Below are 21,543 nucleotides of genomic sequence, written 5' to 3'. Positions count from 1 at the left end.
TACTGAATATCTCTTCATGTTTTCTTTAAAGCCGCATTCCCTTCTCTTTTGAGGCCTCAAGTATTCACTTTGAAGCATTCACATTATGGTACAAAACTGGATTATTTCCCAGGACTGGGTAAGTGAAGTGATTGCTGGATCTGGAGGAGGGAGAGAAGGCCAGTGGAAGATCCTCTTATTCCTTATAATTGTTTTATATCACCTTCAATTTGCAATGATTGAGGCATCTAAAACTCTTACAGGAGTATATGAAGTTAGTAAAGATTTTTAGAAAGTAAGTTTTCTCATTTCCCTAAAAAGAAGATGCATCCCCTTTAAATTTCCCAATGAAAGTAAAGAAACAATATCAACTATGTATGCTAAAGTCAGTTTTACAAATAAGATCACAGACATTACTCAATGTTGGTATTTATATTAATGTTAATGTAAGTCATAGACATGAAAATGCAGTATCCAGATTCCCCACCAAGGAGAGACTTGCAGAGTGCATTCAGTAGATAGGCAGCAGCTCTTATCTCCTTCAGGGTTAGGCCAGAGTTGCAGGCACACCCTTCCCCAGGGCAGTCCACAACAGTGGCAGAAGAAAAGCCTAATCCAGGGACATTTTCACCTAACGTGGGAACTCTGACAGGCAATTCAGGCTCCATTGCTCTCCACATGTTTGTATGGCCTGTATCACAGTTTGACATTCTCTATTCAATCCTCCTTCCTTCCTCCCTTCACAGATGTTAGTCCCTAATAAACATCTTGCACTCCAAATGCCATCTCAGTATCTACTTCCAGAGAACACAACCTGCATCACTATACCACCGTAATTTTTTTCCTGGATCTCTTGCATTTTATTTTCACTTCATTCAACAGGGCTTCTGCAAGCAAAGATTAGGAGTAGCAAATAAATCCTGTATTGAATTATAAACTATGTTCTCTGAAATCTTTCAGTTTTTGAACCATATAATAAAGTCAATACTATCTTTTAAATTAATTTTTATTGGACTATAGTTGCTTTACAATGTTGTGTTAGTTTCTACTGTACAGCAAAGTGAATTAGCTATACGTATACATATATCCCCTCTTTTTTGGATTTCATTCCCATTTAGGTCACCACAGAGCACTGAGTAGAGTTCCCTGAGCTATACAGTAGGTTCTCATTAGTTATCTATTTTATACATAGTATCAATAGTGTATATATGTCAATCCCAATCTCCCAATTCATTCCCCCCTCCAGTCAATACTGTTTTTATGATGTATTTTTTTAAAGTGGGTTAGATTTCATAACCTTTTCTATTTAGCTAATCTGTATTATCAAATTTATTATCTCAAGAGATCAGGGTTGCTATTGCTTTTGATTACCTATACACAGTAATTTACACACCCAAAGTCCTATATTATGGTGTTCTCTCCCCTCCCCCCTCGTGGGCCTTCTGTCTGTTCCGAAGAGAAACACATTTTCTGTCTTAAGGCTCTGCATTTTCAGTTTCCTCTACTTCAAATACTCTTCCTCTAATATCTGCCTGTCTTGTTCTTTTTTCAATTTATGTAAATCTCTCATCAAGTAACACCTTTAAAAGAGGCAATCTCCATTTACCTCCCCCATCTAAAATGAGTCCCCATTATGCTCTACAGCTTATCTCCTATGTTCTTCACAAGATATATATCATCCTACATATTATATATTTACATGTTTTTTTATGGCTCCATCACCTAGAGTAACTTCCAGAGAAGCAGATTTTCTAGGTTGCATTGACTGTTGCATCCAGAGTTACTACAAGCGTGTGTTAAATGAATATATGCATCCCAAAGAAATAGGACCAAGGATTTACTAACATGGGATTAAGTAAATTCTGCATATTTTTAATTAACAAACTCTAATTCCCATTAGAATTAAATCCTAAAGAAAATGTAAATGTTTGCTGAGCGGAATTTTAAAAATTTCATCATCTGATGCAACTATCCTTTAGTTAGGTCACTTAACCAGGATGTTCCTTCAAAGGACTTTTCTAAGTAGTACACTCAGAATTGCTAAGTTTCCTAAAAGCAATCAGCACACCCCGTATTTTGACTGCCTAAGAACATTACTATTGGTTAACATTAGGGTTACAAACTTGTTTCAAGTACTTGCCTATCTAATTCATCTCCCAACTTCTGAACAAGCCTCTCCTGGACATACTAGTCCATGTCAATCTGCAAATAGTCCTTTTGATGCTGAGCAGGGTCCTATGGGGGCTCCTGGACACGGAGGCCTTTTTGTCTCCCATTTTTTAGTAGGCAAGACTCCAACCTCCATGACCTTCCCTGAGTTCCAAAGGGCAGATTCGAACAGTTGCTAATCAAGGGAGGAACAGCCAGGAAACCACCTGAGGCAAGATACCCAGAAAATCTCATCAAGATTAGGACACTGGACCACCTGAGACCTGGCACACACGCTAATCCTGTCAGCAACTCCACTTTTGAAACCTTGCAGAATGCAGACCTGTTACAGCTTTGATCCTTACCACACAACTCTGACAACAGGGTCCTATGTAACCTCTCCCTTTTCCCTAAGGATGGGGGCACAATCCTTGAGGCACTAGCCTACCGTGTTCCCCCTTTGCCTACCAAAGAAAGCCCCTGTTTCTCCATAATTGTCTTTTTCTGTCCAGCATTGGTGCAGAAAGCCAAGATTTTCAGTTCAGACCACACTCGGAATTACTATTGGAGTTTCTCCACCTCCTCAAGAGAATAAAAGCATTTTGTAATCAAACACTCAAAATACAAGATTGTGTGTACCAGCTTTCTCTTTGATACCGTAGGTGGCTCTGAAAAGAGCCTTTGTTTTTCAGTTTTTGTCACCTTGTTTCTTATTTGGCCTTGTGGTGGCTGTCGGTCTTCTTGGGCAGCAGCACCGCCTGGATGTTGGGCAGGACGCCGCCCTGAGCGATGGTGACTTTGCCCAGCAGCTTGTTGAGCTCCTCGTCGTTGCGGATGGCCAGCTGCAGGTGACGCGGGATGATGCGCGTCTTCTTGTTGTCGCGGGCCGCGTTGCCCGCCAGCTCCAGGATCTCGGCCGTCAGGTACTCCAGCACCGCCGCCAGGTACACCGGCGCCCCGGCCCCGACCCGCTCGGCGTAGTTGCCCTTGCGGAGCAGGCGGTGCACTCGGCCCACGGGGAACTGGAGCCCGGCCCGCGAGGAGCGGGTCTTGGCCTTGGCGCGAGCTTTGCCGCCTTGCTTGCCACGTCCAGACATTATGAGTCCCAAAACTTCACTTCGGGTACCTACCAAAATGAAGGTGCAGGAGCAGCACTGTTTATAACCCTTATTGGGCGCGAAAAAGCAGATGTGTCATTGGTTAGGATTGTGGCTTCATTTTAACCAATGGAAAGGCGAAAGTGACATCCTTGCTTTCTGACTGGGCAGAACGAATTTCTGACGGCTTCTTGAACAGCCACCAATCAGATACAAGACTTTAACTTATCACTTTATTTGCATAAGGGGTTCTATATAAAAGAGGCCCTTTGTATCTTTTCCACACTGTTTTTCTTTTTCCTGAGCTCTTTCGAGTTGCTTTCCATCATGCCTGAACCGGCAAAATCGGCTCCGGCCCCGAAGAAGGGCTCCAAGAAGGCCGTCACCAAGGCGCAGAAGAAGGATGGCAAGAAGCGCAAGCGCAGCCGCAAGGAGAGCTACTCCGTGTATGTGTACAAGGTGTTGAAGCAGGTCCACCCGGACACCGGCATTTCATCCAAGGCCATGGGCATCATGAACTCCTTCGTCAACGACATTTTCGAGCGCATCGCGGGTGAGGCGTCGCGCCTGGCGCATTACAACAAGCGTTCGACCATCACCTCCAGGGAGATCCAGACGGCCGTGCGCCTGCTGCTGCCCGGGGAGCTGGCCAAGCACGCCGTGTCCGAGGGTACTAAGGCTGTCACCAAGTACACCAGCGCCAAGTAGATTTGGCAAGTAAGCGTCTTTACATCTAACCCCAAAGGCTCTTTTAAGAGCCACTAAGCTGTCAATATTAGAGCTGCAAATACATACTCTGAAAGTAAGTTTAAGTTCTAGCAATGATCTGAGTGATTGAAAATTCAATTGTGTGGAGTAATGCAGTATGTGGTTGTAATTGCTTCTGGGCAGAAGGAAACCAGTTATATTATCGAATGTCTCAGAAACACGGCCCTTAGACCTGGTAAGTTAACAGGGGAACACAAAGCGAATCATTCCTGTTGGGCCGCGAAAATGGACCCTTCTGTGTGAAGTAGAGTGACTGCCGGTTTAAGCCTTAACAGCCTATTATGTCACTTGTCATTTTTTTCTCCACCACCACCACCGGTGTGATAATATGCATTTATGTATTAGTAAACTTGGTCTCCAGTGACCTCCCCAAATGCATAGCCTTTTATCTCAGCAGTTATCTCCTGTCCGTGGCGGTAAGATGTGCTTAAAAAGATATAAGATAGAGAGTGGCGGCAGGGGCATAACTTGGCAAAATAATGTTTTCGCTTAGCTTTTAAATTTTGCCGCCCCCCCTCCCCCCCCCCGCCCCGCACTGCGCAGCCTTCCCAACCCCCAGGCCAGGAGGAATAGTCTGCAAGACAGAAGCTTGTCTTCAGAGTGAAATATAATTTACTAGTATTTGAAATATACACGGCTAGAGAAATAGAGATGGGTGTATAAGGGGGAAAAACAAGGTCTTATCACTTACCCGACATTGAGAAATATAAAGGATTTAAGAGTTGGGCCTTTAGATTCCAGGCCTCTGGTCTCAAGACTCAGGCCTCCAGGCAAATCCAACCTGTAGCCGTTTAAGTTTGGCAGAGGCTCCACTCGCCGGGGTCAAATGACTAAATACCATGCTGTGTCCACATTTTCACACCCTGAATTATGTAAGCTGTATTGAGTGACCCACTTTAAATGGTTAAGACACCAGTGTGCAGACGGGTTGTTACTTTAGCCCTTTCCATGAGAACTTGAGGGCCCTAAAAAGGGCCTTTTTAGTAAACCAACACGATCCAACTCTTTTTTTTACCCGCCGAAGCCGTAGAGAGTGCGTCCCTGGCGTTTGAGAGCATAGACCACGTCCATGGCGGTGACCGTCTTGCGCTTGGCGTGCTCGGTGTAGGTGACCGCGTCCCGGATCACGTTCTCCAGAAACACCTTCAGCACCCCGCGGGTCTCCTCGTAGATGAGGCCGGAGATGCGCTTGACACCCCCACGGCGGGCCAGGCGGCGGATGGCGGGCTTGGTGATGCCCTGGATATTATCGCGCAGGACTTTGCGATGGCGCTTGGCGCCCCCTTTACCCAGACCCTTTCCACCCTTACCACGCCCAGACATTTTCAGCAAATCAGCAGAAAACTGCATTCAGGTTGTCGCAGCAACGTTTAAAAAGTAACCTATGCGGACCAGAGTGAAAACCGAAAGAGCTGTGGCGGGAATCTCTCTGGGTTGGGGGAGGGGACCTAAAGGAAGAAGCCGGCCATAGTATTACTTTTGTGTTCTCTTTCAGTTATTTTTCGCCCCTTTTCTCATTTAACGTACTTCGCTCCTCATCCTCGTTAAGCAACCAATTAACATTGTAGATAATACGTAAAACAGCACAGAGAATAAAATATTCTGCTTTTATCTCTAGCTATATACATGCATTTTTTTTCTCCAACAGTATTTGCATAAGGTTATACCATTTTGTGAAGTTTTTCTCCTAATATGTGGGAGAAATACACTAACTTCCTAGAAATAGAGCAAGATGGGCTATTAAAATAGAGAATTTCAATATCTTCCAGGTATATTGTTTAATTTTCTTCTACCAAATGTATATTAATTTTCATACCAGTTTCTATTATTTTGCTGATAATGGGTAAAATCATTAAAAAATTAACTCTATAATAATGCGGACTTGGTTTTGTGAAGGACGATAGATGTTTTATGATTCATTTCCAGCAAATGAAGCAAAGCTTGCTGATGTGACCAATGGCTCGTGCCAAAAAAAGTAACAGACAAAGGCTCCCGCCAAAAAGTAACAGAACAAAGGGAGCCGTAGTAACAGTCACCGTGTCTTGGAGGAAGTCTAAATCCTTCAATCAAATAGCAACAAAGTACTTATTTTAACCTCATTGGTAAGCGACTTCCGGGAAAGCGTGTGAACCCCGCAGTACTCAGCCAATGAGGAACCAGGGGAAGGATTTGCGAACCCGAATAAAATACTTGCTGTAAGCCTCCCCGTATGCTTGTCCAAGCAGATACCCGTTCTTGCAAGACCGATATTAAAGTCTCGCTTTGCTGTATCCTGGGCTTCCTTGTCCTTTCTTTGGTAATCTGACAAGTGGGCTTATTTCTCACAATTTGGTGGCCCGCCCGGGATTTATTTTGACTGGTGGGTCCTGAGTCTATCCGCGGGGGGGGAGGCGCTTCCTGCCCTGGTTTTGGTGGCCTCCCTTGTTTGGGAGGTTCCTGGCCTCCGCGGATCCATAGAGCCGCGGAGACTGGTTTTTGGAGACAGTCAAGATGACACTGTGGGGGCGGGGGGGCGGGGAGAGAAAAAGACAGGCACCGGGGCGACCCGGTAATCTTGTGCGGGAGCCAAGGTAGGAAAATTGGACTATAAGTACTGCCTTAGGGTCAGGAATTCTTGGAGGCTGAGTGTGAGTGACTGAGACATACAAAGCGAGTGCAGAGTCTCGATCTGGGGGTCCGTTCTCCCCGGAAGGGGGGAAACGGCCGAAATGGCAGGAGACAGATGAAGCTGGCCCTGATGTGTGCAAGAAACCTCCATTAAGGGGGGTTGAGTACCTCAGGGGGCTCTCGGGAACTAAATTACTTGCCTGGTAGACAAGAATGGGAAGAAAACGTCTAGGCCTAGGGAAACTGGGAGGAAACTTCTGACGCTTTCCCCCGGGTAGTCCACTGGGGGAAGGGCTCGGCTGAAAAACACCAAGGTTTGCTCAGTTGTAAGGGACTGAGCGGTCTTGGCTGAATGGTGAACACTTAGATGCAAGGCTGCTGACCTGATGGTTTTCCTCAAATTAGCTGCTTCAGTGGAATTTGTTAGGATAAAAATTGAGAATTTTACATGAGAGCTTTGCTCGGAAGAAAAGGGACAAAGACTTCCTGGCCGGTTACTGCTTTCTCAGGCGACTGAGAGATTCACCAGAGCCGTGGAGGCACAGTCCTCATACTGTGCAGTGGTCCCATAGGGAAACCCATTCATTCGTTAAAACACTTGCTCACTGGGGGTCGCAGTAATGATTGGCCTTTCAGCAATCGGAGCACCTGCAGTGGTCTTAGACTACTGAAGGGAGAAATCGAGACTCCTAAGGGAGCTGAAACGACTCTGGGGTGATGCCTAGAGGAGTTAAGCTCACAAGCAGCACACTGGCCCGCCACACAATTTCACTAGTAAAGTTTATCGTCGACAAATTCAATTCAGTTTTAAAATCAGAAAATGAGACCTTTCAAACAGGAACAAGGGACATCAGAAAGCCACCCTCTGACTGACACCCCAGTCAGGTGAACAAATATACAAAACTCACACTTGCAAGTGTCTAGTTGATTGGAAAATTATCCTAAGTGAGATCTCTACCTAAAATGTTCACTTTAATATCTAAAAAGCTGCAGATACAAAAACTTGAAGGGTAAAATGAAAAACTGATGGGAAAGTTCCTCAGAGAGGCACAGAAAGTGTGAAATGGGACAGGCAAAAGGCAAAGGTTATGGTAACTACTGTGTAGCAAAGGTGATTGAGAAAAGAGGAAAGGGATCACAAGGAGGAGGAAAGAAGAAATGTTACAAATGTGAAAAACCGAGTCACTTCCAAAAAAGAGTGCCCCCTTTGGAATAAGGAAGAAGTGACCTCCGTCATGGCTTTAGATGAGGAAGAATAGGGGAATCAGGGGTCCCCCTTCACTAGACCTCCCCGGCAACGCTTGATAAATTTGAAGGTGGGGCCCAAAGGGGAGGATTCAAACTTTCTGGTTGACACAGGGCAGCCCGTTCCTCCCTAACGTTCAAACCACAAGGGACCAAATTCTTACCAGAGAAGCTTCTAGTTTTGGGGATGAAAGGAGAAGGGCTTCAAGTTTCTATATTTGAAGCAATGACTGTGAGGACTGAAACTGTGACAACTGAGGGGTCATTTTTATTTGTTCCCGAGGCAGGGGTGAATCTTTTAGGCACAGATTTAATCATTCATTTGGGTTTAAATATAGGGATAGAGAAGGGACGGACTTTGGTTGACTGATTCTTGGATCCTAAAATATGAGACAATATTATTAGAAAGGGATGATTTGATACTAACCACAGATCCCGGCTATCTTCTCAAGTGCCAGAGAGGTAAAAAGTCAAGAAGAATTAGGTCATAGTTGTCTCGATATTATTGAATACCAAACCAAAGTCAGACCAGACTTGGGGGAAATGTCGCTGCATGGGGGCATTAAGCTGTTCATAGACTGGTCCTCCAGAGTGATTGAGAGCAAGAATCATAACAGCTGTGCCGTTATTGATGGAGACCAGTTGTCTACCTGTGAGGGGGAAGGCTACCTAATAAATGGTCTGTACAAACTTGTGAATTGTTTGCCCTTAATCAGGCTCTGAAATTGCTTGCAGATAAAGAGGGCACCATCTATACAGATTCTAAATACGCCTTGGGAGTGGCCCATACCTTTGGGGAAATCTGAGCAGAAAGAGGTCTTATAAATAGCAAGGGAAGGGAACTGATCCATGGAGAATGGTAAAGAGGTTTTAGAAAATTTGTTGCTCCCCGCAGAACTAGCAATAACACATCAATGGTCATCACAGGGGGAGCGCCTTTGAGGCGGTTGGCAATAGACTTGCTGATGAAGTAGCCAAAGAAGCCGCCTTAGAGAGTGAGACTAAACTCCTAAACTTCACCCCCAATATACCTGTGGTCACTATAAGGCCACAGTTTACTGAAGAGGAAATGAAGAGAATGGAAGAATTAGGAGCTTCCCCAAATGGGGAGGGGAAATGGTTTCTCCCAGATGGGAGAGAGATGGTCAGTAAACCAATTATAAGAGAGCTAATGACCATAGTACACAAGGGAAGCCATTGAGGATCTCAAGCAATGTGTGATGCACTTTTGAAAACCTGTGCATTTGTGGGCATTTACACCATTGCTAAACAGATCTATAGAAGATGTATAGTCTGTCAGAAAATAAACAAGAAGGCTATCAGAAAATCAGTGAGGTGGGGAAGGCCCCCAGGGCTGAGGCCATTCCAGAGCATTCAAGTTTTACTTTACTGGAATGCCAAAGAGTGGGAGACTTAGATATTTATTAGTAATTGTTGCCCATCTCACTGGATGGGTGGAAGCATACCCATTAACGACTGCAACAGCAGGGTCAGTAATAAGGGTACTTTTGGAACAGGTGACTCCTAGTTTTGATTTAATAGAAAACGTTGATTCAGATAACAGGAGTCACTTTACCTCAAAAGTGTTGCAAGGGATAATGGGGGCCCTCCAGGTGCAGTGGGACTTCCATACACCTTGGCATCAACCATCCTCAGGGAAAACAGAGAAAATTAATCAGACCCTTAAGAAACATTTAACCAAATTAATGCTGGGAACTAAGTTACCTTGGATTAAATGTCTTCCTGTAGTGCTCCTAAGAATCAGAACGGCTCCCCGAAGGGATCTAGGGCTTTCCCCTTATGAGTTATTACATGGCTTGCCGTACCTGGGAAGGGCAACTGACCTGCCCACTATGGAAACAAAAGATCCATTTCTAAGAGAATATGTGCTGACCGTGTCCTCCACCTTGTCTTCCCTCAGGTTGAAAGGACTCCTTGCCCAGACTCCCCCACTTGAATTCTTCACTCACTGTTTCCAGCCTGGAGACCTGGTGCTAATTAAGTCTTGAAAAGAAGATTGACTCCAGCCCAGCTGGGAAGGCCCCATCAAGTGCTCCTGACCACCGAGACCATCATACGGACATCAGAAAAGGGCTGGACTCATTATACACATGTTAGGGGATTACTAAAGGACTTAAAAGGGGAAGGGGAGGACAAACAGTGGGAGATGCACAAAGTGCCTGGGAAACTTTTAAGGCTGACTTTAAGAAAGACGTCTTAAGGAAGACATCCAAACATGAAACTAAATACTGGCAGATTGCATGGAGGTTAAAATGGGAAGATCAGATAATGATCTCTAGTGCCCAGTTCATCCTAGGGTTGGGTCCAGTCTATAATGACTACCATGTTAGGTTAACAATTAATGTAACCAAGTCAGCTACACCCTTAACTGTAAAGTTTGATGCTTGTCAAGTTTTACCTTGTGGGAATCTGGAAGGTCAGAGGCAGCTCTCACAGGTAGATAAATACCTGAACAAATCTTAGGTGTAAGTAATAAAGACTTAGGGCAAACTCTAGAAATTGAGACAGGTTATGGAGACACTAATGCCTGGGTAGGATTGGTCAAATTTTCAGTACTAGCTTTGAACAAAAGCTATTGTTATGTATGTGCTGCAGGAAGGCCACAGGCGCAAGTGGTCCTGTTCCCTCTTGACTGGGACACAGACCCCACTGGGATGAGTTGTATGCTTGCCCTACACCAGGACAAGGATGCTTGCGGCAACAAGGCTTGTAAGAGCTTGTCTCTGCTCTTCCCTGCATTGCAGAGTTCAGACCCGAGGGCAATACCCTCCTTCTCCATAGGGAAGATGAATCACTCCTGTGTCACTCTAGGCAAGTTTCACAACTCCTGTGGGACAACTGCTGACTTGTACCCATGTCCTAGGTGTCTCCAATGAATCCGGTAGCAACTACTTGAGTCTGCACATCCCCCGAGGGGATGTTTGGTGGTGCTATGGAAGGAAAACCTTGTGTAACCTGTTGCCGTCCAGCCGGACTGGGATCTGTACTTTGGTCCAATTGGTCATTCCATTCACCCTGGCATTTCTCTCCACCTCTGAAGGTAAACTTCAGCGCGGAAGTGAGAGGTCCATACAAGGGTCATTTGATTCTAATGTGTACATAGACTCAATAGGGGTACCTAAGGGAGTTCGTAATGAATTCAAAGGCAAGAATCAGCTGCAGAGTTTGAGTCAGCCCTCCTTTGCTGGTCCACCATTAATAAAAATGTTGGCTGGATTAATTACATTTATTAAAATCAACAGAGGTTTATTAACTACACCAGAGATGCACTGCAAGGTGTAGCGAGCCAGCTGGATGCAACCAGTTGGATGGCTTGGGAAAATAGAATAGCCCTGGACCTGATTTTAGCGGAAAATGGGGGAGTATGTGTTATGCTGAGAGGAAAATGTTGCACCTTCATCCCTAGCAACACAGCCCCAGATGGCATGATAACTAAGGCATTACAGGGATTGAAAACCTTGGCTAACGAACTAGCTGAAAATTCAGGAACTGAAGACCCATTTGCAGATTAGCTAGAGGGATGGTTTGGCAAGTGGAAGGGGATGATTGCTTTGGTACTAACTTCCCTGGTCATTGTAGGAGGAGTCCTAACATCCTAGGATGTTGTATTATTCCCTGTACAAGGGGGCTAACCCAGAGGCTAATAGAAGTGGCTATAAACAAACAAATGCTCATGACTTGTAACCAAAATAACCTCCTGCTGTTAGATGAGAAAGTAGATCATGAAAAAGAAAGTCAATATTTGCTTTATATGTTTGAACAACAACAAGGCCTTAAGGGCCTAATAAAATAGTGAAAATGAATCAGAAGTGATAAAAAGAGGAGGGACTTGTGAAGGACAATAGATGTTTTATGATTTATTTCCAGAAAATGGAGTAAAGTTTGCTGAGGTGACCAAAGGCTCCTGCCAAAAAGTAACAGACAAAGGCTTGCACCAAAAAGTAACAGAACAAAGGCAGGCGCGGTAACAAGTCACATTGTCTTAGAGGAATTCTAAACCCTCCAATCAAGTAGTAACAAAGTACTTATTTTAACCTTATTGGATCAAAAACGGATTAGGTGACCTCTGAGAAAGAGTGTGAACCCTGTAGAACTCAGCCAATGAGGAACCAGGGGAGGGACTTGCGAACTAGGAGATAAAATGCTTGCTGTAACTTTCCTGTGTGTGCCTGTCCCCGAGACACCGGCTCTTGCAAGGCCGGCATTAAAGTCTTGCTTTGCTGTACTCTGGGCTTCCACGTGCTTTCTTCGGTAATCAGACAAGTGGGCTTGTTTCTCACATGGCTAATCAGTATAACATAAATATTTTCTCCACTGATTTGAGGAACTTAAGTGATTGTTTATTGAATATTTCACTTAAAATTATTTGAGTTTTTATTGTTCTGCTGATCAGTCTGTATAGTGCTCTAGCATTTTAATTATTTGTAATGTTGAAAAATAAGTATTTGCCAGTGAATTCATACTTCATAATTATTTCAAATTAATTTCTACTATTATACTATTCTTGGAAAATAAATCATTTTATCTAGCTGCAGCAAATAAATTATTTTAGTACTCTTAACTGTATTAAATCTATACATTTATTAGGGTGAATTTGTTATTTTTGAAGTACTGTGTCCTCCTAACCTGAAAAGTACTGAATCCAGGTTTTTAACTGTTCTGAAATTTTAAAAGTATTTTTTTTTTAATTTTAAAAGTAACTGTCATTGAAATAAAAGAAAGAAAATCATTAAAGAACAAGGGAATTACATGCTAATGCTGAAAGAAGGGATTAAAATTTCTCAAAATTTAAACAGTAGTAAAACTGTATATATTTTTTAAATTAAGTGTATACAACTGCGAAAGTTTGAAATACATAACCATTCTTTTAATAAAGGCTTTTTTAGAAAGACAAAGGTAGACTTTCTCTTCTCTGCATTTGAATTTTCTACTTGTTCACTAATGACAGATTAACTGCTCTTCTAATTAATAAAAGTTTAATTCTTTTAAAATTATATGTTACCTAGAAGAAAAAATCTACTGAGACATTTAAAAACCTGGATTCAGTATTTTTCAGGTTAGGAGGACACAGTACTTCAAAGATAACAAAGGTGTTCATGACATTCAAGAAAAAAAAAGTTAAGAAGGTCTCTTTTTTTTGAAATGACATCGGTTAAAATAATTCAGTGAGTGGAGAGTTCTTACTAGATTCTGTGACCTAGGTAATAAAAACCATTGGCAGGGGTATTCCTTATTTGGTTACAGTAACAGAATTTACTTGTAATGTCACATCAAATAACTCTTTCATAGGTAACCCTGTCAGTTTTGCTGGCAGGACTTGGTTTCTGTCAGGAGCCCGCAACCCACTATCTTTCTCCACTACTTACCAACTACTTTGTTGAACCATACCATAATCCTCTATATGTTTTCCTTACCCCACACATACTTTTAAGTCTATGAGGCAGAAGTTTAATAGTCTGTGATTGATAACACTTTACATTTCAATGGCAATAGTTATGGAAAACATTTTCTCAATTGTCTTGGTTGATTTAAGTTCTGTTAGAAATAACCAACTTGTCAAGTTCTCCTGAGGCAACAACACTTGAGATTGGGGGCAAATCCCAAACATAAGAAATCTTTCTCGGGCTCCAGAGTGGTGTCACATCTACAGATGTAATCCCAATATTTTAATTTAGCAACATTGAGGGTGGTGATTAAGGGAATGCCTCCCGGCACATGTACTGTTAGGAAAAACGTATGTGGCTGACAGTATTTGGGTGTGGGAGACTATTACCGAGTCCAAGCTCACTCTGCTCGTTGCACGACAGGCCAATGATTTGGAGACGTGATGCTGAGGCAAGGAATACTTTATTAAGAATGCTGGCAGACCGAGAAGATGTCAGACTAGTGTCTCCCCCCAAAAAATCACCTTATCAGGGTCTGGATGTCAGTTTGTTTTATAGAAACAGAGAGGGAGAGGCTGTGAGGAAGTGAAGTGAAGGGGCCCATCAGTCTTGCAAAACATCTCTGGGAATGACCAGCCTCGGTGAGGGGATGTTAATTTCTTCTTTTTTTGCAGCCATTCACACAGGTGTGCAGGGCAGGTTGTCTGCCTGTGAGCTGAGCAGAGGCGCTTTAGTTTAACATTCAGGCAGAGGGGCAGTGTTCCCTGAGGCAGGCCATCATGTATGATTATAATAACAAACGCAGCAAAAAGCAAAGGTTAAAGTCAAAGAAACAGATCTAACATAGAGTCCAATTTAGCTCTTCCCTGTTACAGACTATCCTGCCAGGAAGTCTCCATTAATCTGCAGGGGAACTGGATATTTTTAGGCATGATGGTGAGGAGCTTGGCGTGGATGGCACACAGGTTGGTGTCCTGGAAGAGCCCCACCAGGTAGGCCTCGCACGCCTCCTGCAGCGCCATCACCGCCAAGCTCTGGAAGTGGAGATCAGTCTTGAGGTCCTGCGCGATCTCAAGTACCAGGCACTGGAACAGCAGCTCGGTGAACTGGTAGCCGCGGATCTCGCACAGGGCCACCTTGCGGGGCTGTAGAGGTGCAGCTTCTTCACACCTCCTGAGGTCGGCTCGCTCTTGCAGACCACCTGGTTGGGTCCCTGCTGCATCGTCTGCTAAATTAGAGCCAGAGTAGTGTTTCTATTGTACCAAAATGTTTCAGAAACTGATGATGCTAATGGTTACCTGTGAACGTACACTGATGATAAAGATTAGTGATAGAGTCCTAATAGGTCCATATACAATCACTGCAGAGAACTTTTAAAACGTTATAAAATCTTTTTATCTCACTTTGCCTTCCACAGGGTAGAGGATGGTAAGAGTGACTCAAGTTTTTTCTATTAAACTGTTGACTTAAAAAATGCACGTGTGAGGGCTTCCCTGGTTGCCCAGTGGTTAAGAATCTGCCTGCCAATTCAGGGGACACGGGTTCAAGCCTGGGCTGGGAAGGTCCCACATGCCCGCGGAGCAACTAAGCCCATGCACCACAACTACTGAGCCTGCTCTCTAGAGCCTGTGAGCCACAACTAATGAACCCACACACTGCAACTACCGAAGGCCGCTCGCCTAGAGCCTGTGCTCCTTACCAACAAAAGCCACCGCAATAAGCCCTCGCACTGCAGCGAAGTGTAGCCCCCACTCTCCACAACTAGAGAAAGCCTGTGCGCAGCAACGAAGACCCAACCCAGCCAAAAGTAAATAATAAAGTAAACCTTAAAAAAATGCACATATGAGAGTTACAAATTAAGTTTTATTTGGGGCAAAATGAGAACTGCAGCTCAGGAGACAGCATCCCAGATAGCTGAGAAGAGACAGAGGGGAGGAATAGTATGTAATCTTGGTAAAGGAGTACATGCAATAAAACATTTTTGTGGGGGGTTTGTTAGTCACCAGGAGCAGACAAGACATCACTACGTAGGGATGTAGTGCTTTTCTAGATATAAGATGCAAGGGTTGGGCTCACAAAATCATCTCCTGAAAACATATATCTGAAGACCTCTTCCGGCTGCCCGTTTTCCACAGGACAGCTGCACTAGCACAGTGTGATTTGATCCTTGCAGTTGCAGATGTCAAGTACAAATTTATGGTTGACAAAATCTCACTACCCCTATTCACCACCCAACTAATGAACAAATGTTAAGTTCTTTTACAGAAAATATGGGTGGCCCTGAAAAGAGCCTTTAGTTTGGACTTATTCGAGTTGTCGTAATATAGGCAACTACTTGCCCTTGGCCTTGTGGTGGCTCTCAGTCTTCTTGGGCAGCAGCACCGCCTGGATGTTGGGCAGGACGCCGCCCTGAGCGATGGTGACTTTGCCCAGCAGCTTGTTGAGCTCCTCGTCGTTGCGGATGGCCAGCTGCAGATGGCGCGGGATGATGCGCGTCTTCTTGTTGTCGCGGGCCGCGTTGCCCGCCAGCTCCAGGATCTCGGCCGTCAGGTACTCCAGCACCGCCGCCAGGTACACCGGCGCCCCGGCCCCGACCCGCTCGGCGTAGTTGCCCTTGCGGAGCAGGCGGTGCACTCGGCCCACGGGGAACTGGAGCCCGGCCCGCGAGGAGCGGGTCTTGGCCTTGGCGCGAGCTTTGCCGCCTTGCTTGCCACGTCCAGACATTACGACTCCCAAAACTTCACTTCGGGTACCTACCAAAATGAAGGTGCAGGAGCAGCACTGTTTATAACCCTTATTGGGCGCGAAAAAGCAGATGTGTCATTGGTTAGGATTGTGGCTTCATTTTAACCAATGGAAAGGCGAAAGTGACATCCTTGCGTTCTGATTGGGCAGAACGAATTTCTGACGGCTTCTTGAACAGCCACCAATCAGACACAAGACTTTAACTTATCATCACTTTATTTGCATAAGGGGTTCTATATAAAAGAGGCCCTTTGTATCTTTTCCACACTGTTTTTCTTTTTCCTGAGCTCGTTCGAGTTGCTTTCCATCATGCCTGAACCGGCAAAATCGGCTCCGGCCCCGAAGAAGGGCTCCAAGAAGGCCGTCACCAAGGCGCAGAAGAAGGATGGCAAGAAGCGCAAGCGCAGCCGCAAGGAGAGCTATTCCATCTACGTGTACAAGGTGTTGAAGCAGGTCCACCCGGACACCGGCATTTCATCCAAGGCCATGGGCATCATGAACTCCTTCGTCAACGACATTTTCGAGCGCATCGCGGGTGAGGCGTCGCGCCTGGCGCATTACAACAAGCGTTCGACCATCACCTCCAGGGAGATCCAGACGGCCGTGCGCCTGCTGCTGCCCGGGGAGCTGGCCAAGCACGCCGTGTCCGAGGGCACTAAGGCTGTCACCAAGTACACCAGCGCCAAGTAAACAGTGAGTTAGCTGCAAACGATTCTAACGGCTCTTTTAAGAGCCACCCATATTCTCAAAGAGAGAGCTGGTGCTTGCTTTCCTTTTGTGCTGGGCCTTTCACTCGTTACAGTATTTAGCCTGTGAGGTAGAGGAATTCCTGAACAATCTTTTTAGGGCTTTCCTGTCACGGTAAGCTCGAGATCTAGTAACGACAAAAATAACGTTACCCGATTCTGGCAAAGTTCTGGAAATTTGTAATCTGGCCTTGAGCTTTTCATTGCCATTTAAGAACTCCCTATATTCAAAAAGCCTCAGCTACCAGTTCTGATACCCATTAGGGTTAAGTAACGAGGGAGGAGTTACTTTTTAAGTTCGCAGTAAATCCAAATACTCCCTAGTCATCGCTCTGGGACAAAGAATTGGACTCCTGCTGGGGTGCAGCGACTGCGCGGGCAGTTTAAATTTGCGCGGGGAGCTCCCGCCCTTCCCCTCCACCTCCTGGTTGGTGGCCGGCGTCCGCGAAGAGACTGGGGTTTGGGCGCGCGGGAGGAATCCACTTCCTGCTTCCCAGTCTGGTACACATAAGTTCTTTGAGTAAACATTTTCCGGTAGTTTCTGCTTTTTTCACTTTTTTCCTTTTCTTTAGCGCTTTATTCCTTTCGAGAATGAGATTTATTTAAAAATCTAAATTTTCCTTGGAAAGAAAAGAAACCTGGATGTGATTTTCAGCCTGAGAAATACCAACGCTTTAATTTAGGATACCGCATTCCTTTTGCCCTATATCCGTATAATAGGAGACATTAGAAAACTAAACATGACTATTTGGGGTCCAATGAAGGCGAGAAGCTTCAGGGCGTTTATCTCAGACGTTTTTCTGAAACAAAACTCAGTTTCTATTTTAAAGCTGCTTTGGTTGGTATTTTAGGTCCTGTTTTGACATTGCCTGGAACCAGTGAAAAAAAAAACAAGTTCCCCGTCATTCACGTTCTTGTAAATGAGAACCAGGCAATCAACAAACAATGCTTCTCTAGATTATGGTTGTTCAAAATTACGAGGTCTCTCTTAGGTCAAAAGCCATAATCTATAAAGCATTTGGAAGCTTCCACTATGGCTCCTTTTTGGTTTACGTAGTAATTTTCAATGAATTTAATTTATGTAAACAAATTACCTGATTAATCTAAAATGGATCTAAATTTAGCATGGTAATAATGTCTAAAAGCAATTAATATTGTATTAAATCGACTGTCAAATGTACTCTTCCCCTTTGTTGACTCAGAGCCTACCCATGTTTCAACTCCCACTTCAACCTTGCCTGCTTTCTGAAATTTCTTGCCCTTTTTGAGCTTTTTCTAACAGCTTGTCCAGCTTTTGGAAACTGCCTCCATAATGTCTCATGCATTTTTTTGAGTTGCCACTAACTGGCTTGTATGTTTCCATATAGAGAATGTACACTCGTTATGACGTGAAAAAGGAAGTTCTTTTCCTTCACCATCCCCACCCCACACTAATGGTAACTGAGTACTGTAAATAAACAGAACATAAATGATTTTTGTTTTTTCTTGTTGTGTCATGTGTCACATGAACTTCCCATCTTTTCCATTAATCTAAATAATTAGATGATAATTTCCAAGCTAAATACTTTTTTGATTGTTTCTTTGTCTTATAGCTTATAGGAATCAGAATAAAATCTGTGGAAGGAGAGGGAATGGGATAGAAGGTGAGTCTTCTTTAACCCCAGATAAAAATTTGTAAAGACTAAATTTTTGAAAACTTTAAGGTTGAAAAGGTCCCAGCCAATTCTCCTATTGCTCAGAAAATTAAACTGCCTAGGAGATAAATAAACCAGGTAAATAAATCAAATTTTCATCTTTTGGGTTGTTTGCACCTTGATGGAATTCCCTTATGAGTAAGGGGAAGATTTACTCCTTTGCTTGAAAAACCAAATGCTATCAATTTCTCTCATTGCTAATCAGCTTCAGAAGAATTGACTCAAAGTGAAACTAACACAGTATGTCATTTGAAAAAATGTACATTGCAATGTATCTTATGAAATAAATAGACATTTATTGCTCACGATACCTACAACTAATGCCAGATCTTCCCCAGAGGTCATAAACCAGAATGATGCCCTAACTATTGCCTTAGATGAACCAGCTGTTTGTAAAGGACTTTTTTTCAAGGTACATTAAATATTTCCTTTTTCTACTGTATACATATTTCTTCTTAAACTAATCTACAATGGTTATTGAAATCAAGACACCCATTCCCTCAGAAGTTAATAGAGACATACTGACAAAGTCTGTCAAAAGGTTAGTGGCCCTATATGTAGATACCATGCAGATATCTGTTCTTCAATTATAACCTTATCTTTGCTATGTTAACATTAATTTCATTATAGTATAAATTTTTGTTAATTTTATTTTCAATTGTTGATGATATATGGAAAATACTCAATTAGTAATAACTACACTTACAAACTATCCATTGATTTCAATCCATTTTGTCATGGACGAGGCAGGGATTTGTCTTCACTGAGCTAGACACATTCTAGATTTGGATGTGCTTCACTTTCTCTTATGTTGCAAGAATATCGGTGGATTTATTGAATACTTTATACCTCATATCCCACAAACCAACCTCAATACATCATACAGAAAAGGTAAGGCAATGTACAAACGGCAATGAGACTTACTACTCTTAACGTGTACCACATCCTTCATTGAGAAAGAAACAGCCTTGTCAATTATTGGGAGACTCAAAGTGGCACCTAGGGGTTTGGCACACTACTGGAGTCCTGTTCAACTGGATACTGTATGTGTGCTGAACAGCGACAAAGAATCGGTGTAATTTCTACCATTGTCAAAACACATTTGTTAAAGAACTAAGAGGTAGAAATGTTCTGGTATCACTGCTATCATACTTAATAACCAACTTGAAAAAGTTTCACTTTCCATTCTTGCATCTCAGGGCTCACTCTGCTGTGTTCATTTTGCTTTTTTTTTTTTTAGAAGTTTTAGTATCCAAAGCAGGACTGACAAAATCAGGTAATTTCAGTCAAAATCCTAATACTAGTTTTGGAATTCGGAAGTTAATTCTAACATTTATTTGAGGATCAAAGTGGTAAAAAAAAAAAATCCAATAAACTCCTCATGAGGTAGAATATGATTTAGTGATAAAAAAAAGAGTCATATAGCTATAATACTGGGTGGTATTGCACAGAGACACATTTATCAGCTGAATTAAATATAAAGGCAAGCATCACATCTAAATTTGTTGAATCTTTAGAAATGAGAGCTGTAAGTGAGGAAAAGATAAGCTGTTCAAAAACTTATCAGGGCAATTGGTTATCCACAGGAAAAAAAAGACCTTTAAATGTAAAAGGAAAACCATTAAGGCTTTTTAGAAGGTAAATTAAGAAAATATCGCACAGTTCCAGAGGATTTCTTAAACAAGAAACAAAAGCACTAACCATGAAAATGAGTGTTACATTACACTTCATTAGAGGAAGCATTTTCTTTTAAAGGAATTTTGTAGCATCAAGACTTCTATGTTCTTTCTTAATTTGAGAAGCACGTTAATATTATAATATTAGTGAGTATCAATTTTAAATGAGGAAGGGGTTGAAAAGTATATTTCTAGTAAAATACGACCTTGACCTCACCCGGGGTCAGATTTTAGAAGATTCCAAACTTTCTTCTCTCTTTCCTTCTAGTTTCTAATCTAGAAGTGTTAAGCGGTCTTTTCTTATTTTGTCTACAGAGAAAACAAGTCATTTTTTATCACATAAGAAGTTAAGATTTTCAGAGTAAAAGAATTTCAATTATAAACTTAAAGATGTTAAATAAAAACCGTTTTGACTTAAATTTGAATGGAAAATATCAGTTGAGATTTTTTTTTCTTTTTAGAAAACACTTTTTTCCCCTTATCACTTTTCACAGAAAAGGTCTACAAGCAATGAGAATCCATGGATAATGACAATTCCTATTGCCCAGATTATGGTTTCTGTTTGTTTTTGGGGGGGTGGGGGGTGAGGTAGAAAAGGATAGCTTTATTGCTTTGCCAGACAAAGGGAGGCACACCGTAATTCTGCCTCAAAAAACTATGTCTCCCCCCCAGAGGATTTGGTGAAGGGTTTTATAACAGTGGTTCATAGGTGGGGTCTGACAAGATTAGGGTGTGAGCAGGGCTTGCACTCCCTTAATCTCATCTCAGGTGGTCATCTCCTCTCAGGGGTGTCCTAGCCTCCTAATTGTCATGAGCTTCTCTGGTGCCTATAATCTTGCAGATTATAGTTTCTCAACTCCTTTTCCAAAGAGCAAACTCAGCTTTGGTTAAATGTCATTTTAAAATAAAATATATTTTAAGAGACACAGTAACCAAATGCCATTTGTAGATCTAATGGAATATCATTCAGAGAAAATCATTGTAAAAAAATATTTGAGGCCATTGAGGATTTTTTTTTTAATACTAGATATTGGATGATATTACAAATCATTTGAAATTTTTCTTAGGCAAGAAAATCTTGTATTTTGTTTAACTCTATCTGTTAGGATGTTTGTGAAAATATTCATGATGAAAAAACATGTTTATAATAAAAAATAAGTACATAAACAAATTCCAAAAAAAAAGAAAAGAAAACACATTTATGATTTCTTTACACTGTTACCCTCCCGCACAATGTACTCGTGGATAATGAAACAACATAGATGTTGGTAATTGTTGAAGCATGTCTGATGGACACTTAGAGGTACGTTATTCTCTTCCTCGTACTTTTGTGCATCATTCAAGATGTCCATAATCCCTTCCCCGCCTTCGTCCCCCTTGTGCTCTCCCCCACCAAAAAAGTTTTTTAAAAAGCTGGTCTGATTAACGAACAT

General features: G+C 42.7%; 4 protein-coding genes and 1 pseudogene across 4 annotated transcripts; 2 read left to right on the top strand and 3 right to left on the bottom strand.

The window, feature by feature from the left end:
* Positions 1-2,837: 2,837 nt before the first annotated feature.
* On the bottom strand, positions 2,838-3,243 carry LOC130831725 (histone H2A type 1-H-like). The gene has a single exon (XM_057700080.1). It carries the CDS (start codon positions 3,222-3,224, stop codon positions 2,838-2,840), a length of 387 nt encoding a protein of 128 aa, XP_057556063.1. The 5' UTR covers positions 3,225-3,243.
* Positions 3,244-3,551: 308 nt separating this feature from the next.
* LOC130831733 (histone H2B type 1-K) lies at positions 3,552-5,128 on the top strand. The gene is made up of 2 exons (XM_057700088.1): positions 3,552-3,941; positions 5,017-5,128. Exon 1 carries the CDS (start codon positions 3,552-3,554, stop codon positions 3,930-3,932), a length of 381 nt encoding a protein of 126 aa, XP_057556071.1. The 3' UTR covers positions 3,933-3,941; positions 5,017-5,128.
* On the bottom strand, positions 5,004-14,471 carry LOC130830818 (histone H4-like; annotated as a pseudogene).
* Positions 14,472-15,122: 651 nt separating this feature from the next.
* LOC130831720 (histone H2A type 1) lies at positions 15,123-15,992 on the bottom strand. Its single transcript, XM_057700074.1, has one exon. The coding sequence runs from the start codon at positions 15,971-15,973 to the stop codon at positions 15,581-15,583; it is 393 nt and encodes a 130-aa protein (XP_057556057.1). The 5' UTR covers positions 15,974-15,992; the 3' UTR covers positions 15,123-15,580.
* A 311-nt stretch (positions 15,993-16,303) lies between these two features.
* LOC130831740 (histone H2B type 1-J) lies at positions 16,304-16,684 on the top strand. The gene has a single exon (XM_057700095.1). It carries the CDS (start codon positions 16,304-16,306, stop codon positions 16,682-16,684), a length of 381 nt encoding a protein of 126 aa, XP_057556078.1.
* The last annotated feature ends 4,859 nt before the right edge of the window (positions 16,685-21,543 follow it).

Source organism: Hippopotamus amphibius, chromosome 11 (genome assembly GCF_030028045.1).
Source record: "Hippopotamus amphibius kiboko isolate mHipAmp2 chromosome 11, mHipAmp2.hap2, whole genome shotgun sequence".
In the NCBI taxonomy this organism is placed as follows: domain Eukaryota; kingdom Metazoa; phylum Chordata; class Mammalia; order Artiodactyla; family Hippopotamidae; genus Hippopotamus; species Hippopotamus amphibius.
This window is presented reverse-complemented; position numbering and strand designations above follow the sequence as displayed.